Source organism: Ailuropoda melanoleuca, chromosome 3 (assembly GCF_002007445.2).
Source record: "Ailuropoda melanoleuca isolate Jingjing chromosome 3, ASM200744v2, whole genome shotgun sequence".
Taxonomy (NCBI): domain Eukaryota; kingdom Metazoa; phylum Chordata; class Mammalia; order Carnivora; family Ursidae; genus Ailuropoda; species Ailuropoda melanoleuca.
Window position 1 is genome coordinate 22,355,946 of NC_048220.1, and position 18,934 is coordinate 22,374,879.

The 18,934-nt window shown below is 54.5% G+C and overlaps 1 protein-coding gene across 1 annotated transcript in view; it reads right to left on the bottom strand.

Annotated features, from left to right (window-relative positions):
- FSTL4 (follistatin like 4) overlaps positions 1–18,934 on the bottom strand; it is a 602,689-nt gene that overhangs the window by 119,684 nt on the left and 464,071 nt on the right. The window contains exons 9-10 of the mRNA XM_019799110.2: positions 6,069–6,262; positions 2,285–2,408 (exon numbers count right to left, since the gene is read on the bottom strand). Coding sequence (XP_019654669.1) covers positions 2,285–2,408; positions 6,069–6,262 — 318 coding nt within the window. The remainder of the gene's footprint in view (positions 1–2,284; positions 2,409–6,068; positions 6,263–18,934) is intronic.

Genomic DNA, 18,934 nt, shown 5'->3' on the forward strand with positions numbered 1-18,934 from the left:
GGTTGGGCTGTGATGAATGGTTTGGCTGCCTGGTTCAAAACAAGTCCAAGGCGACAGCAGAATCTAATTTGCTTTAAAAAATGATGATTATAAAGCTTTTCAAATAATCATCCAGGAATGAAGGCAACAGACACCGCATGGCTCTGCAGAGGTGAGGCAGTGACTCCCTCCTTCTCCACAGGTACCTCATGTCTCCAACGACCCTCATTAGGGGCCCGGGGAAGCCTTCCTCTCCAACGACCCTCATTAGGGGCCCCGGGAAGCCTTCCTTTAACCCCGGGCGACCAGGACACTTGCATTTCCTCCAGAGTAAAACCAATAGTTTGCTGTTTGGTCCTGACTGGTTCCCAGAAACAGAGCTCATGGAGGAGAGATTTCTGGGGTGCCAGGAACCAGGATGGAGCTGAGCAGGGCCTGCTCTGCTTAGAGATGTCATCACGGGACATCTAAGCACTGATGCCTGGGGCAGCCTCCTCAAAGTCCAGCCTTGGCCCCTGGCTCTGAAAATGCGCTGACCTCTTCCTTCCTAGCATCTTTTGCAGAGGGGCCAGAGCCCAGAAAGCATCACTGGGAATGTCTCACAGCTGTCCCCAGGACACTGGTTGCTGCTTTCCTGACACGGAGGGCTGCTCTCCTTGTCATCTGCCCTGACCTCTTCTCTCTCCTGGTTCCTGTTCTATGGGATTAGAATCATCAGGGGGTCTCTAGGGAAGGTGGAGAGAATATTGNCCCAGGACACTGGTTGCTGCTTTCCTGACACGGAGGGCTGCTCTCCTTGTCATCTGCCCTGACCTCTTCTCTTTCCTGGTTCCTGTTCTATGGGATTAGAATCATCAGGGGGTCTCTAGGGAAGGTGGAGAGAATATTGCAGGGGGGAGCGCTGAGGANGAGAATATTGCAGGAGGGAGGGTCTTGTCCAGTGATGGACAGGTCAGTGCCTAACAACTGGCTCCCCAGAAAGAAAAAATTCCCCCCACTTTTGTAGCGTTTGTGTGGTATAAATTTCTGTGGTGTAAATACTCCCACTATGGCTGGTTTAAAGCTATCAATTGTTTAACTGCAAAATTCCTGAAAATCTAATAATTGGCTCTCGTGAGCTGGGTCTAGGGAACTGCTGGTACTGCCACACATTCTAAAATTTTGAGATTTATTTCAAGGCATAAATTACTCTATCCACAACGCGAACACCTCCCACAGCAGGTGAAGCTTACCAGTCATTCACACCTTATTATGAACTAGTATACATCGATATGAGTGTCAGGAGCGGGCAGGGAGGAGGATGACAGGGAACCACAGCTCGTCACAGTGTATCAAGCAGAGCCCTGTAATTGGGGTTAGACTTTGAGCTTCAGCCACAGGAATGCTGTGAACTGGAAAGGCACCCCGTGTCAAGCTCACAGACACCTTCCACAGGGGACAGTCATGCTCCCTTCTCTCATGTCACGGGAGTTACCTCCGCTATCTGCCACAAGAGCCCTTCCTGCCAGCGAATCACAAGGCCTCCTTCCCAAGCCTGGCGAACGTTTGCAAGAACAGCACTGAAGGGATGTCGACGCAGAGCGGGAATACTTTTCTGGAAAGCACAACTCCAGGTAGAGGTTGGGGCTAGGGGAGAGGATGTCAGGAGCTGTGGTTCAGAGTCCTTGCTGGACCCTGGGGCTTTCACACTTACTCCCCAAATCCCAGGGGCTGCTGTGGGAAGCAGGGAGCTTGCAGGGGTCGTCCGATGGTGCCTCACCCAGGAGCACATATCACCTGCTTTAAGCAGAGGCTGAATGTTCTCTGACATAAAGGGGCTTCCTCTCTTTGGGACCAAGAGTGTCCCCTCTCATCTCAAGTTCGGGCCCGGCAGTGCCCTCCCCTCTCCTCACTGCTGAACAACATGAGGTGTCTGCTGAAGCCCCCTACTCCTGCCTGGCCAAGCCTCCAGGACCCTCCTGCACAATTTGCCTCCTGGAGGCCAGGCAGCAGCCTGGAAAAACCCTAAAAGCCATTCCCTCCAGGGGCAGTCATAGACCGCCCCCCTCCCTGGGTATGTGGAAGTGCCCCCCCTCCCCGGACACACTTACATCACAGTCTGGGCTCTTCCAACAACACCGAGAAGAGCCTTTCTCTAAGAGGAGCAGAAGCAAGTGCTCCCTCTTCCCACCCAGGCTCCTTTACCTTGCTCTTAAAGCTAGGCTTGTTGGAAAACAAATTCAACTGCTTTCATGTATAAAAGAAACCAATGCTGGCGACAACCCAGGACAGTCTCCAGACAGACCTCGTCCTCGCGCTGACTTACGGAAGGCTGTGTAGAACTCATGGAGGGTCAGGGAGCCGTCGCTGTTGTAGTCATCAAATCGGAGGAGGTCGCCGGGCGAGCACCCCAGGAAGTCGTCCTCCGGGTCCTGCTCCTGCAGCACGTGCTGTGGGTGAGGAAAGCAATGAGGCCAGAGCAGGAAGTAAGGCCAGGGCCGTGGGCCTGGCTGGAAGATGGCTCAGGCCAAGAGGGGCTGTGGTCGCCCCCTGAGGGAGGGGCAAGGACTCCTGTGGTAGCTCTGGGGACCGTGGGGAGCACCCCAAGCTCTCTGGTTTTCTCTTGCCTGACCCTCTCATTCTAGAGATGAGGCTCAGAGAGGGCAGGGACTTTCCCAAGGTCACACAGGGGTTGGGGCAGAGTCGGGATGAGCGTTCAGGTGAGTTTTCTCCCCATCTGGGTGGACAGACTCCAGGCAGTCTCAGTTGGGCACGATCCTTGAAGATCCTGGTCTACCCCTTCATGCCACAGATGGGGAAACAGAGAAGGGAAGGAGCCTGATCAGACAAACTCAGCAAAGAAACAGCGGCTGAGCTCAGTGTGGGAACCGAGGTCCCGTGGCTCCCAGCTGTGTGGGGCGGGAAGGTCACTGCTGTGTCAGTTCATGCCTGCCCAGCCCCCAGCCAGGCCCTCCTGATCTCAGGACAGCACCTCTGAGCCACAGCACCCCTCCCCTCAGAGAGGGGCAGCTGCCTTTCTACTGACTTGGCCTGAGCTCCCTGCCTCTGCCTGCCCCATTCTGCCAGGGGCATAAACGTCTGCCCATGGGATCCTGGCCTGGTGCTATGGATGAACCCTTGTGAACTTTTCTCTGGATGTAGCCTCCCCAGCACGACCAGCCACATGCCAAAGGGGACTCAGTGTGGAAATTCCAGGCACCCTCACTCAGCTGAAGAGGCTGGGGTATCTAAGACTAAAGTCTTGCAAGGAAAATGCTCAGAATGAAATGTCAGAAGAAAGGAAATGATTTCATTTTATTTGGGGGGGTAGGGGGACAGAGACATCTTCTCTTTACTTAACAGTCTTAGCTTTGGCCTGTTATATTAAAGGCAATTTAATGTGATAACATTAAAAAAAATGACCCTTCACCCAGCAAGTAAGTGTTCAATAAAAGGGAGATCAACCATAATGCCGGAAATCAATCTTCCAAAGATGGAAATTTCCCCTTGTCTATTTTTGCATTAGAAATTGATTAACTTTCATAGGACCGACAAGTTTTTCCCTGATGCCTTTGATTAGGGAAAGGCCCCCTTTAGCTGGGCTCCGCTTGGCAGGTTTATGAAATGGACTTTAAATACATTAAATTTTAAAGAGGAAGTCATAGCCCAATTACCATGCTTGTTAATGGCTTCAGGTGTCTCTGGGCACGTCTCCGCCAGGTTAGAGCAACATGCCCACGCAGGGTCTGTCTACCTGTCAGCCACCTGGGAGCCCTGCGGGGCTGGGGTGGCAAGAGCCCACAGGTGCGTCTGTCTAAGACAAGCCAGGGCCGCCTGTTCTCGGTGCTCCCTGCATAGCCTCTAGTGCGGGGACCTGCCACGTGGTTCTTCTTTCAGGTAACTGTAACTGACGGGACCTGGGCTTTTCCCAGAGTGGCACAGGTCATCTGTGGGTGGCCCTGCTCCTTGGTGTCTTAGCCACAGCTGGGAGCCAAGTATGCCTGGATGTGGTGGCATGATGGCCAAGACCCCGAGGAGCAGGGCCAGCCACCCACAGATGGCCCAGCCAGGGCTGGGATGGCATGTGCCCGGGAGGCTGTGGGCAGCAGGCCCCCGAGAGGCAGGCTCTGGAGGGACTGGCATGCGTTGCCCGCGTGTGGATGAGTAGAGCAGAGTCTGCAAATGCCCAAGGATCTGCGGTTCGCAGCGCACACTCTGCAAGCAGGCTCTGGGCTGGCTGGAGCAGAGGGCCTTGACAGGGGGACCCTGCGTGGCCAAGCCTCCAGGTGGCCGCTCTGTACTCAGGTCTTGTGGGCACCTCCTGGCCTCACAGACATTGGGAGGACAGGGTGGAGCCTTCTGGTGGGCGCCATTCTCCCCAGGGAGACCCCCATGCAGCGAGGAGAGCAGGTGCCGTGGAGCAGTCCGCCCGCGTTTTGTCTGAGCGCCACCGTGTTCTTGGCAGTGCACACAACTCCGAGAGGTGCTTGCTTCATCTAAAAGTGTCCGCGAAGTGGGGATAACAGCAGTAGCTCCTACGGCAGAGGACGGCCGAAAGGTTTAAGGGAGAAATAATAACTAAGATAATGACGGTGGCATTGACCTGCTGGGAGCGTGCCATGTCCCAGGCGCCCTGCAGACTATCCCACGTGCCTTAGCTTCTTTAACCTGCCCGCTGACCCTGTGACGGTCCCAGACAAGAAATGGAGGTGCAGCGAGCTGAGGTGGTCTCCCAACACCCACTAGCTGTAAATACCGGAGGCGGGGCTTGAACTCAGGAAGCTTGACCAGAAAGTCTGTGTTCTTAGTGACGACCTACCCAGTAAGGGACTCTTCTGCTTCTGTGTCCTAAGTAAAGGGCCTCGCTTCGTGCCGCGCCCACAGAGGGTGCTCGATAAATGCTAGTCAATCCTACTGAGCTGACCACAGCTTTGCTAAGGTCACTGTGCTATGGGAAGGATGTCTTTAAAGTGGCATCAAAGGTGGGAACTCATCCATAGTATCTGTCCTTTGGGTGGGCACTCTATGGGCTCTGAACTGACCCCACCCCACCAGCCTACCTGGGGAGGCTAACCTCACCCTCCTTGCATATCCCAGCACCTGCCTGGTGTGGCTCCAGGCCCTTAGAGGGAGACCAGCAGAGTGGCAGCAGGAATGCAGGTTTTTCTGGTCTACCTGGCCTGCCTGTCTGCTGGCATCCAAGAGGCCCTCCTGCAGCTGGCAGGGCTAGTGCCCCAGGTTCCTCCTTGTTCACTTTCTGCTGCAGACGGTCACTGCCCCAGCACCACTNACCTGGGGAGGCTAACCTCACCCTCCTTGCATATCCCAGCACCTGCCTGGTGTGGCTCCAGGCCCTTAGAGGGAGACCAGCAGAGTGGCAGCAGGAATGCAGGTTTTTCTGGTCTACCTGGCCTGCCTGTCTGCTGGCATCCAAGAGGCCCTCCTGCAGCTGCAGGGCTAGTGCCCCAGGTTCCTCCTTGTTCACTTTCTGCTGCAGAAGGTCACTGCCCCAGCACCACCGCCGAGCTGGGGACAGGGACACGTGTGCTGTGCTTGGGGAGGGAGGCAAACCACCGGGTCCCATCCCAAGTGTCCGCTCAAAGAGAGGAGCACAGCTTGGAGGCGGGGAGGGAAGGCAGAGCTTCCTGCGAGCAAGAAGGCTGACGCTGGGCTGTGGATATCTGGACCTTAAAGAATGGCAAGATCCTAGGGGAGAGGACTCAGGGATGCCCAGGTGACAGCCCCCAGCCCCTACTTCCTTTCACCATTCCTGCTAAGGAAGGCAGAGAATTCAAGGAAGAGGAGGTTTATTTCCTAATGAAAACATCAGAGGCCGGCCCCTCGGAAGTGCGTCTTTTGCAGCTAGCTGAGAGAGCTTCAGAGCTTGTTTGTCAATATTGGCTGAAGGTGGCTGGTGGGAAGAAGACACCGACATGGGTTTGTTTCTCAGATATTCTCAGAGGCACTGAACACAAGCTCTCTGACTCCCAGGGAAGGGCTGCTCTTGCAGTTACAAATGACTCAGCTCACATGGATCTCCCCGGTTCTCTTCATCTACACACCGAATGGAAAACCTCCATAATTCCATTTCCAGCGAATGCTGTACCCACCTGCGCCAGTTCAGGGCTGCTGAGGTGGCTGTCCCCATCTGCATCCAAGTCTGTAAACAGAGATTCCACCAGGAGGCGCTTCTGGGAGGCAGGGTCTTGTCTGCTGTCCCCATCTGGGAGTGGCTGCCGGTTGGTCTGGAGAGCCAGAAGGACATTCTTCAGGCGGGCATAGTCGGCCATGGTGCACGGGTCATCTGGAAAAGACGAGGTTACTACAGCGAGGCCCCTCCGCTGGTGTGGAGAGAGGGTTATCCATCCTGCCCGTGTAGAGCTCTCGGGCATTTACTGTGGGCCATGTGGGCGCACCTGCAGGAGATGGGGCCAGTCTGTCCGTCTGCCTGCCAATCCGACCATCGATATTTACTGAGCACTGAATCCATGCTTCACAGGACACAGGTGCTGGAAGGAGCCAGTTTGCTCGTCCCACATGTATTTACTGAGCACCTACTTACTATACGCCAGATGCAGGCAATTGCCGGACGCAGTGGGGAGGCTGGTCCAGGGAATTCAGAGCAGCAGCCTGCAGCGGCTTTAGGAAAGCCGGCCCCAATTCCATTCTGTAATAGCTCGTCTTTGCCTTAATCCCACCTTAAAGGCTGCTTTTGAATACTTGGCCTCATAGATGAGGGAATTTGAGTTAACAGGACTAATAAGCCCTGCTTAAGTTAATTAGGTACATTTCCAGAGCCGGATTACTTCAAAACAAACATGTGTACACAAGTCTATGACCAAGAAACAAAAGGAAGCTTTAAGAAATGAAAACCGGAGCCCACAGCCTGTGACTCCTTGGTCTTTTATCTCAGGTGTGCTTGCCGAACGGCAGTGGAACCACACAGTGTTTTTGGCAAATGAGGCCCATGATACACTGTGACACGATGTAGTTATCTTGCTGGTGACAGGCCAACTGGGGTGAACACCATACAGGACTCTGCCAGTGTTTTTGGCAAATGAGGCCCATGATACACTGTGACACGATGTAGTTATCTTGCTGGTGACAGGCCAACTGGGGTGAACACCATACAGGACTCCGCACATGGCTGCGGCTGTGGGGCTGTTAGTAGAGCCTTCCCGGGGGAGGGAGCCTTTTGGCACTTGGCTTTGCTAAGTCCCGGGCCGGGGCATGTGCTCTCCACGGCCCACCCTACTGAAGGCCAGTGTGCCACTGGCTGCTCTGCGGGGAGGGCACTGGTGGGTCTGGGGCCCTTCCCCTTCATTCCAAGCCCAGTGGAGGGCACCAGGTAATATCTCAGGGTTGGGCTGTCAAGATAAAGCAGTACTGGAGAGCACTGGCCCAGGAGTCCACTGGGTTTGAGTCCCGGCTTTGCGGCAGACTGAATGTGTACCTTGGACACATTCCGGTGCCTAGGTAATTTCGTCTGCGAGGTGGAGACGACGGCGCCCTCCACGTGGGGCTCTTGGGAGGGTTACATAAGACACGCACGTGGCTCGGCACCATGGCTCAACACTAGCTCGGCACCGGGTCAGGGCCCGTACGCTCTCCCAACTCATGACTGAAACCACATTTGCTGAGGCACAACAGACAGGGAAGCTGCTTGATGGGGAACGGCTGATGGTGGAGTCTGTCTGTCTGTCTGTCTCCTTCCCTCTCTCCCTCCCTAGACAAGCCTGGACGGCCCAACCACTTTTTCTTGTGCTTGTTTGTGTTTCTAGATTTTCTTTTAATTTGGGGTCAATTGATTCTCGTCAGAAACAGATGCCTGTTACCATTTTCTCCTGCATGTTTATTTAGAAAAAAATCAATTGTTGTGCTCAATATAATCAAATTTATTTGCTCTCTGGGAGTCTCCATGCTCTGATAAGAATGGCTCTCCCATCCCCCTAACCTGGCTAGTATCCCTCTTTGGCCTGGGAGGATACCCATTCCTGGGAACTCTCCGGACCCCCGATGGGCAAACCCAGTTCTCAAGTCCACAGAGGTGCACACTGACCTTGTCCCACTACAAACCCACTCCTGCCCAGGGGCAGAGGTGGTGGCTGGCTGGCTTTTTCTTCTTCCTGGGCCCAGATAAAAGTCAGTTTGGGGCAAGGAGAAGAATAGTTTTGTCCCAACCTTTCCCCCCCAGCCCCCAGCAACCTGAAATGCAGTCCTGGCCTATGGAGCAGAAGTCAGGAGCAGGAGCGGTGTGGATGGTGAGGGAGGACCTGTGGGAGGACCTGTGGAGACCATGCCGAGCCAGGCTCCCTGAGGGCCGGGCCGGGCTGGGTAGGACGGGCAGAGGCATTCCCTTCCCCATAGACCGTGAGGCGGGGGGGGGGGCATGGCTCTGCTGCGAGCTGCCTGCTGCCCAGGCAGGGCTTCCACACTGGCAGCCCAGGGAAAGACTGAGGTGGGTCCCGTCGGGGAGACTGCATCCACCTCTCCAGCTCTGCTCCTCCTACTACACCCCTACAGTTTGCTGTGGGTTCTGAGGCTTCTGGCTTCTCCCCACTGGCACCGCCCAGCACACACCTCCTGGTCAGGAAGGTATGCACATGTCCACAAGTCAACATGGAAGAAAGGGGTGGGGAAGGGTCCACTCCCTGGGCCTCTGGCTTTGCCCCCCGCCAGGGCCCACACTGGCCATGCTGTTCCCACCCTTTGCCAGCATTTACTTTCAAAGTCTGTGCCAGATGATGGTGGCATGCTGGGACACACGGAGCTTCCAGTCCTGGCTGTCAGAGATGCCTGCAGAGGGGGAGCTCATGCGGCTGGGGTGAAGGCAGCCTCCCTCGGGGAGGGCTGACAAGCATGAGTCCTGAAGGATGAAGGACAGGGAGGGAAGACCACGCGGCAGGAAGCAAGCCACACAGTGTCTGGAGAAAGCTGGCTGGAGGGAAATGTGGGGCTGAGGCGGGATGCCAGGCACTTCCTTCGTCCTTCTATCCTTATTGAGGACCCTCACTGTGCCTGGAGTATGTGGGGCCAGAGATGAATCAGGAGGCTCCTGGAAGGGAATCCTAAATCCTTCTTTGTCCCAGAAGCAGTTGCCTGTTACATGAATCTCAGCCTCAAATAATGAAACCATTGACAGTGAGCTCCCCACCGTCATCATGGTCAGCACAGCCATGGGGCCCCAGGGAGGGTCCCTATGGCTTTGGGGAGTCATGAACACCAGAGGGAAGACACCCAATGGTGGCATTTCTGCACCATGGAGCTGGCCATTTCTGTTGAAGTCCCAGCCCTCTCACTGGGACACCCTCTGATGCTTTACCTCCAGCAAGGACGGCCCTCTGGCCACCTCTCCCCCCCAGGCAGGCCTTGGTTTCCAGGATGCAGAGCCGCCTAGCAAAGCCCATACCACTGATAGTTTACCAAGTCCCAGTGGTATTTTTTCCTTCCTGCCCCCTGGTGTCACCATGGGAGCAGACGGGAGTGGCTCACCGAGGGGGAGCCGCGAGCATTTGTGGATCTGCTAGGCCTGGCCCTTAGATAAAGTCTCTCCACGCTGTTGCCAGTTTTAAAGAGTTGTCTCATTAGAAAAGAAGTACGTGTCTATCAGAGAGTGCTTGGAAAGTACAGATGAACATGAAGAAAGAAAAGACATCATTCAAATCCCCCTCCCAGTAGTTGGCAGGAGGTTAAGCAGGGCCCTCTGCACAGGGGATGCAGAGCCCAGGAGCCAAATGAGCTGAGCCCCTGGCTGGCCCTCATTTGCCTCACGGGGGCCCTGAGGCCTGGCCCATGCAGCCTCTGCTCTCTGATCTTCCTCTTTCCCTTACTCAGCTTGGACAAGAGAAGGTCAATACCCCAGGGTTGGGTTCTTATCTTTAGCTGAGTCATTCCTGAACCCCAGCCAGCAAGCCCACACAGGGGACTGGAAGAGGTGGGCATGTGGAAGGACAGACGGGCCACTAGAACGTGCTCCTGCCCGTGGCTTGGCATTCACCTCCCCCCCATATGAAATGCTCTTCACCCAAATCTCCACGGGGATTACCCTTCACTATCTTGGCCCTTGCGGAGACATCACTGCATCTAGCAACCCTGCCCCTACTTGGGGTGGGCCTGGGTCCCAGGGGGTGAGAGAGATCACCTGTCTCTGAAGTAGGCAGAGCCCAGGCTTTACCATTGGCCCTCTGGACCCTCGGCCCTTTGGAGGGAAGGTCCCTGGAGGGGGCATGGCAGAGGCCTGGGGACCACAACCCTCTTCCCTGGGTCCCTGTGGGTGCTGACCACGATGATGGCGAGGATGACAAGGGCCAGCCCTTCCTGGGAGCCCCAGAGCCGGTTCCTGCTCCCTGGGCAAGCCAGCCTGGAGTAGCGTTCAACTTCCCCCTAACCAATCCACAGCTGCCTGGGCTTCCAGAGAGAACTCTGGAGAGCAGGGTGCTTGCATGTGATGTTGGGGGTCTATGCCTGAGCTGGCTCAGCAGGGGCTGCCAAGCTGGGATGTGGAGCGGACCTGTTGTATGCATGAGTGGGAAGGATACAATCTGCCCCGCAGACGTTTGTCTCCATATGCTAGGAAAGTCATTTAATGTTTCCTCTGAGTGTTGGTGGTTTCCAGGTAAAGAGAGATTCGTGTCACCAGTAAGGGTGGCCTTGGCTAGTTCAAAGCTTATGATGAGGCCTGAAGAGTTCCAGGGAGGTCTCCTCCAGACCCATAAGCTCACTGAGCTCTGGCCACCGCCGAGACATGCCTGTCTTGGGGCCTTGTTGCAGGCTTTCTCCCCACCTCTTCTTTCTGCTTTCCTCGGGGCCCAGCTCAGCCTCCTCTGCCGGAAGCCTTGCTCCTCCCGCTTGCACACAGGGAACCACCTCCCTGCTTCTGGCTTCCTACTCTCTGCCCAGTGTGGATTGCTTTTTGTGAGGCCTGTCCTCTTAGGTTGGGCTCTGGGCTCCCGCAGAGCAGCCTGTGAGGCAAGGGCCTAGACTGAGTAGTATGTTTGGAGGTGACCCCAAGAAATGCACAGAAGGAAGAGGGAAGTGAGACCGGAGAGGGGGAAAGCCAACAGAGGGTGGGATGCCTCTGTGGGCGGATGGAGCTTGGTGCCATGCAACCCTCGAGAGACCATGTCTCTCAGTCACACACACACTCAGGTGTGAGGGTGCGGGGCACTCTTCTGCCAACTTCTGTCCCTTGTTGGCCGAGGGTTGCTTCTGGGGCACTAACCGCCACCCCGTCCAGCACTTGTGGACCCCCCACATGAGGACGGAGCACACTCCTGCAGGGCCCCGAGGATGAAGATATGGGGACCCGAGGTTGGATGCTCTTGGTCAGGGTCATGGGTCACTGTCCCCCAAAGATGCACAGAACCTCGGGGTTGACTGAGGGAATCTGGATGGGGCGTGAGTGTCTGCTCTATCCCTGGGACTGCAGGTTCCAGGCAGGTGGGACTACACATGCAGCACCAGAGTGAGTTAATCAGGGAATACGCGTGATAGCCGAGTCCCGTGGCTCCAGGGCAGACTGTCATAAGGAAGCCAGGATGATGGGACCTCCCTGTCAAAACCTGGCTTGTGACTTTATCAGAGGCTGCTGATACCGATCCCATTAATGACGGTCATCACAAGGCCAGACGGAGCACTGGACGGGGATTCAGGGGACCATCTGGTTCTGCCTTGACTAGCTATGAGACCCAAGGAAAGGCATTCATTCCCCTGCCCTTCCTGCCTCCTCTTCCTCCCTCAGAATGGGGGCAGTAATAATCCCTCACTACCTTCCAGAGTCATGATGTGAAAGAAAACGTAAAAAGACTCTGTGAAGTCCATGGAGTTGGCCAGGCCTGAGGACTTCTCAGGAAGAAGCAGCCCTGACGCCCCAGGCGAGCTGGAGTGTGGCCTATTTGTCACTGTCCCCTTCACCGATGCCCAGGGCCTGGCACAGCTGGCCACTAACAGAAGATTTCTTCCCTCCTGTTCCACCACCCACAGACACTCCTGCTCTGGGACCCCTCAGGGAGGGAGGCTTATGTCTGGGTTAGCCTGGCAGAGACGAGCAGCCCGACAGGCCATTGGAAGAGCCCAGGCACCTTCCTGCCAGCCTGCGGGCTTCTATGTGCAGTGGCCACCAGAGCAGCCCCCAGCCCCGGCCCCAGGCTTCCTGCCAGCACATCTGTGGGGGGCTCCTCCTGCTTCCAGACCAGGGCTGCTTTGGCAGATAAAATATCGATCAGCCTGCTGAGAAGCCCAGAGTGTGATCCTATTTTCATGTCAGAACTCGGTAATGAACTACATTTATCAAGCCCATTCTCCATGAGAAAGGTCAGCCACAGATCTAGCTAAGTTGTTATGACACCTCATTAATCTAGTTCCCTCAATAATTGTCCCTCTCTGAAGATTCTAATGTTCTCCCATTCCAGCCACACTCCCTCCATGCCGAGGGAGATTATTATAGCAGGAGCACGGGCACATCCGCATTTAATTTTTTGAGCAAAGGGAGATAGGAAGCAGGTAGCAGCCTCTGGAATTAAATGTCCATCAAAGGAACACTTTCTACTGCAGAACAAAGGGAAGCAAGGGAGACATTGTGAATATTCCATTAGCCACACGTGCCCCTGCCGGATGGGGCCTCAAAGGGACCATCTTCACTCTCAGGCAGGTGAAGCTTCCAATTCCAGGTGTGGATAGGGCTGGGGGTTCCAAAGAGTCAAGGGAAGCTGGTCTGTGCAATGTGGGCAGGGGAGGAAGACACCATCCAGGCAGCAGGAAGCTCAGATTCTAACTGAGAGCAAGGGACAGGCCGGGTGGTCAAGGCCCTGGATGGAGGTGCAGTTCTGGGCACAGGAGACACCTGGCACAGGGCGGGGGGGGGGCGGGGAGAGTGGTAAGGGAGATGGCTAGGGGCCAGCCCTGGCTGCCTCTGCGCCTCCCTCACCCCCAGCCATTCCTTCACCAAGCCTTTGGGCCTCTTTCCCCAACAAGCTACCCCGTGGGAAGAGCTGCCCCGTCTGCTGCCCCCCTTCTCTACTGCTACACTCTATCCAGCCTCACTCTCCGGTCCTCTCCATTCACAGCTGACTGTCAGGCTGCCCCGGGGGAGTGGAAGCCCCTCAAAGCCAGGGTCTTGCCTTGGTGCCGCGCATGCCCAGCCCCCAGCCCTAGCACCTGCATGCAGAAGGTGCTCACTGAATGCCTGTTGCCTGGATGACTGTGGAACCCTGGCTGGATGGGCACAGCCGGTGGGGTCAGAAAACGGCGACAGCCCTGCCCAGAGGAGGGGACAACCTCAGCGCCCCGAGCCACAGTGACTAAGGTCTAGAACTCTGGATGAGGCCAGAGCCTGTGTCATCTGTCACACCAGCACCTGTGGGAGGGCCGTGCATGTGACGTGGGGGTGGCAGGCTACCTCCAGCAGGTGGTATGTGAAGCCATACTCATTGGTGCCCAAGCTGCCCTGTGCTCGCCAGGAGGCGTGGACCCTATCTCGTCCACTGGGGCGCCCCAGAACCTGCAATGGTGGTCCCACAGAATGAAGTCTGGCATGGTCAGCTGGTGGGGGGTGGCGGCAGCAAGGTGGGGAGCCACAGGGGGACTGGTGCCCTGCTGGACACGAGGGTGCATGGAGGTGGCTCCTCTGAGTCACTCTGGTGGCCACACACAGCTCTCTCTGGAGCCGGAGGGGAGCAGGAGGATAATGTGAGTTTCTGCCCTCTTGCTCTGCCTTTGCTGGTCAGGACAGGCCTGGACAGCCCTGTGAAGAGGCCAGGTGGGTGGGGGACCCATGTTTGGAACAGCAGCTCAGGCAGGGAGGTCTGTGGGTGAACTCGGCCTTAGCACAGTTGGGGAAAGGTCCAATTCCATACAGGATTCTGATCAGTAAGTGAGCTGACCTTGGGGACCCTCTGTGCTTTATGCTCAGGTGGCTCGGGGGGTCGTGGTGGGTGGGCGGAATCCAAGGCCCCTGTGAAGACTGCACTCCTTGATGGCCATCCCTCACTGGGGCAACCCTGCACGTCAGAAGTCCCCTACAAAGCCTAAATTTACTGGCCAGGGGACCTCAGGACAGATTACTGGACATGAAGGAACTGCTCTGCCACTAACACTAGCAATCCTTTCGGGGACGGGTGTGGGCTAAGGGACCAGGAGACGGGAAGGGAGGAAGTGCTGCGAAGAGGCCTGCTGGACTGTGGTCAGAGACACCAGCATGTGGGCTGTGGCATCTCCCTTCCCGAACAACACGCAGGCCGTTCCCTCAGGAACTGCATGGTAGCCAGCCATACCCTTGAGCCACGCTCACTGGACGCTAGTCCTTCCTGGACCCGGCAGGTGGCCTGGCCCCTAGGCTTGGATCCTGAGACCCTCACCTGGGAACCCCCAGAGGGGCCCAAGGGAGAGTCTGGATGTGCCTACAACCTTGGCTGCTATTGGATCTGCTCATGGGCAGAAGCCCCCCCACCCCGCCCGACCCCCACCCAAACATCAGCAGCCCTAGTTCCCACACTGTCCCCAGCCTGCCTGGTAAGTAATGTCATTGCTGCCCAACAAAGCTGAGATCTTTACCACCAAAGCGAAAACTTGACTTAATCGTCTGGCACCGACATCACGGCTGAATGTGGTTGTGTTACATGGGTCTCAGTGGCAATGTGTCATTCTGAAGCCTATTTTGAAACCGCTAAGCTGTGCAAAGAGCAAGAAGCATTTTACTCCCAGACCTAATTTATGAGCCGCCATAACTTTAGTGGAGTTTAGCTTAAGAGGAACAGATGTTTAACTCGATGTAAATTCATGAACATTAACAATCTTTCTGCTGCCATTTCTGAGAAAATCCAATTAACAATAAATGCCAAAACCAGTGGGTTTATCTTCAGGATAGTCTTTTGCTAACATGAGGTACTTTTGCTTTTGGTGTCGACCAAGCCACACAATCTCCAACCAGAACAGGTGTGTCCTAAGTCCCGCCACCTGGTGACCCCCTGCTGGCTAGCGCCTGGTGCCTGTGACTGCTGAGCAAATGGGTCACCATTGTCCACACTCAAGCACCCTGGAGAGGTCCTTCCACTGTGATCTAAGCTACGGCTACTGGCTACTCCCCTACCTTCCAGAAGAAGGCCCACAGGCTTTGCTCCCAGGTCCTCCCTTCCTGAAAGGCCCTTTCTCTAAATCTGACCTTTCTGCCAAAGCCCACCTCTAAGGAGCTGTGTTCGTCTGCTCCAAGTCCCACACTCTCATCTTGTCCTTGTCCCCAACCTGTCCCTCCTTAGATCACATTCCCATGCCTCTGTGTCTTCCAAATGAAGGTCTTCACTCTCTTAGAGAACGAGGCCATGGTGCCCTGTGGTGGGCACAGTCACCAGCCATGAGGGCACTGGTGAGCTGCTGCCTGCCCACGGTTCGGAGGTGCTCTACTGACCTCCTGTCCCTCCAGTTTCTCCAAGCTCCATCCAGATCCCCTCCTCACCCATGAGTCCTAATGCCAGAATTGGCAACGGGCTCACCACACTCATTAGGAACCCGTCATCCTTCCAGGTCCCAAAGGCTGGCCACCTCCATCAGTGTCCTCTGTTCTTTTCCCTCGGTGCCCTAGGAGTCATCCCGGCTGCCTGTGAATGCTCTGGGTTGAAGGCACAGGGCCCACTCTGGGTCCACAAGCAGAGTAAGACCAAGACTCCACATGGCCTTTGGCCCTGCCTGGGCCCAACCTATGCAGCACGCAGACCATGTGGCTCCTTTGGTAGCAGCGGCAGCTGTGCAGACCGAGCCTAATCCAGCGCGGGCGAAGCATCTACCTTTACCTCTGCCTGAGCTGGCGGACCATCATCCCGATATTCACCCCAGTATCAGGTAATGAAATTAACAAAACCGCCCAGACCTTTGTGAGATAAATGGTACATTTGCTCATGAATGCCTGGTTCAATTGATGTTGCTATACAATCTGCCGTCTGACATTTACAATCCTCTCTTCTATTCCTATTAGAGGAAGCAAAATTGGTTGGATTCCTGGGAGAGGGAGCCACAGACACTTTTTATGGTTGACTGGCACATCTATCAGGTGGCCCCGGAGTGAAAGAGTAATGTTTGAAACCTTGAATAAATGCTAAAGCCCTTCTGGCATGAAGAGACCTAGTTTTCACTCTTGTGTTAGCGGGAAACCCACAGGCAACTAGGATCCTTAACAAGTCACCGATTCCTTCTGGAAGGAGGATGAGGACTCCCCGCAGCCTCCGGCTCTCCCGCGGCCCTGTCCCCAGCTCAGCGCCTGCGCACTCCCGCCCCACCCCTCACACGCACCAAGAGGAGAAGCAGGAGAGCTGGATGAGGGGACCGCCACCTCGCGGGAAGCCTGCAGAATGTCGGGCCCCACCCATGCCTTCGATAATTCCATTCATTTTGCTCCTGAGACTCCATCCCCCCAAACACCTAACCAAAGGGAAGGGTCTGCTATTGAGATGGTGAAACTGTAGCTCAGGAGTCAGTGATGTCCAGGAACGTCACTGCTTTGTGCCTTGAGCTGCTGTGGCCTTCGAGTGGCTAGGGAGCTGAGGGGGACCTAAGCCAGAGACATGGCCAGGCCTGCGGCTGTCTCTGGCTCACTGACTGGCCGGGACTCGGGCTGCAAGCAGCAAAGCGAGCATTTTGCTCTCATGTGGACTCACACCCCACCCCCACCCCCGCGCCACAGGGGAGCTCCATAAGAGATGTCAGGAGGGGCAGTGCTGTCCTCAGGGGGCATGCTGGAATTCTGCAGGGAGGCTCTTTGGTTCTCACAATGATTGGGGAGCCTTGGTGGCACTTAATAAGCGGGGCCAGGGACCCTAGGGATCCTGCCATTTGTAGCATCTCAAGCACGTGTTCTAATGTCCTGGTGGACACTCACTAAAGGGAGGCCTCCTGTTACTGTTCTCTGGGCCTATAGCCTAACACCATGTTCTAGACAAAGTATTATGGCCCTGGGTTTGGCAAGGATTTTCCAAGGAGGTACCATGCTGGGTACTGTAAATTTTGTTTACAACTTGATCAACAATTGTTCACCATTTTGGAGGATCACACCTCCAAAAGCAACGTCACTTAGGTACTCAAAGTGTCAATGTAACATGCCTGTCCCAGCGCTGTCTGCAGCTGCTCTGTTCATAGGATCCACTTGGTAAGGGCTGACGTCTGACTACCCTGAGTCAGTACATGCACCTGGTGTCTAAACAGTTGCATATTGAAAGGCATATTTTATTCCTACTACTTTTCTTTCTTTCTCTTTTTTTCTTTTAAGAGAGATTGAGAGAGAGAGCGCGTGTGCGAGCAGTGGGGGAGGAGCAGAGGGAGAGGGAGAGAGAGAATCTTAAGTAGGTTCCACACGAACCAGACATGTGGCTTGATCTCCTGACCTTGAGATAATGACCTGAGCTGAAATCAAGAGTTGGACACTGAACTGACTGAGCCACCCACGTGGCCCCCTACTTTTTTTTAAAATAATTTTTATTATGTTATGTTAGTCACCATACAGTATCCANCGCGTGTGCGAGCAGTGGGGGAGGAGCAGAGGGAGAGGGAGAGAGAGAATCTTAAGTAGGTTCCACACGAACCAGACATGTGGCTTGATCTCCTGACCTTGAGATAATGACCTGAGCTGAAATCAAGAGTTGGACACTGAACTGACTGAGCCACCCACGTGGCCCCCTACTTTTTTTTAAAATAATTTTTATTATGTTATGTTAGTCACCATACAGTACATCCACAGTTTTTGATGCAATGTTCCATGATTCATTATTTGCGTATAACACCCAGTGCACCATGCAGTATGTGCCCTCCTTTATACCCATCACCAGCCTATCCCAGTCCCCCACACCCCTCCCCTCTGAAGCCCTCAGTTTGTTTCCCAGAGTCCACAGTCTCTCATGGTTCATTCTGCCTACTGTAATTCTCCTTTATATCCCAGTTTGAATAAGACACATATTCATTTCAAGATGATACAGGGGCTCTACAAAGTGTCTGCTATGAAAAGGTGGCTTTGGGTCTGATAGGGTTAAGGAAAAGTGATCTTTGTGAACAATTAGAATCTGTGGCCGCCTTTTTTACCCAGTTTTTTTTTCATTACAATGAAATACGCAATAATGTAAAACTTACTATCTGAACCATTTTTAAGTATACTGTTCAATGGCATTAAATATACTCATAATTTTGTGCAACTATCCACATCGTCCAACTCCATAACTCTTCCCGTCTTGTAAACTTGAAACTGTACCCACGGAACAGTAGCCTCCGTTCCTGCCTTCCCCCAGCTGCTGGCCACCCCCATTCTACTTTCTGTCTCTATGACTCTGACTACTCGAAGTTATCTCATGCCAGTGATGTCATGCGGTAGTTGTTTTTTGGTGAGTGGCTTATTTCACTTCACGTCATGTCTTCGAGGTTCATCCGTGTTGTCACATGTCAGAATTCCCTCTGTAAGCCTGAATACTGTCCACTGTCTGCGTAGACCACATGTTGCTTATCCATTCATCAGTCAGTAGACACGGAGTTGCTTTTGGGTTTTAGCTATGATAAGTAGCAGTGCTATAAACATGCATGTACACATAGCTCTTCAAGACCCTGCTTTCAATTCTTTGGGGTATGTATCTAGAAGTAGAATTGCTGGGTCATATGGTAGTTACATTTTTTTTTATGGATTTTATTTATTTATTTCAGAGAGAGAGAAAGAATGAGTGGGGAGAGGAGCAGAGGGAGAGAGAGAAGCAGGCTCTCTGCTGAGCAGGGAGCCCAATGTGAGGCTGGATCCCAGGATTCTGGGATCATGACCTGAGCTGAAGGCAGATGCTTAACTGACTGAGCCACCCAGGCACCCCTGTTTTTAATTTTTTAAAAATATTTATTTATTTGACAGCTAGAGAGAGAGCACACGCACATGAGTGGGGGAGAGACAGAGGGAGATGGAGAGAGAGAGTCTGAAGCCTCCATGCTGAGCACAGAGCCCCACACGGGGCTCCATCTCATGACC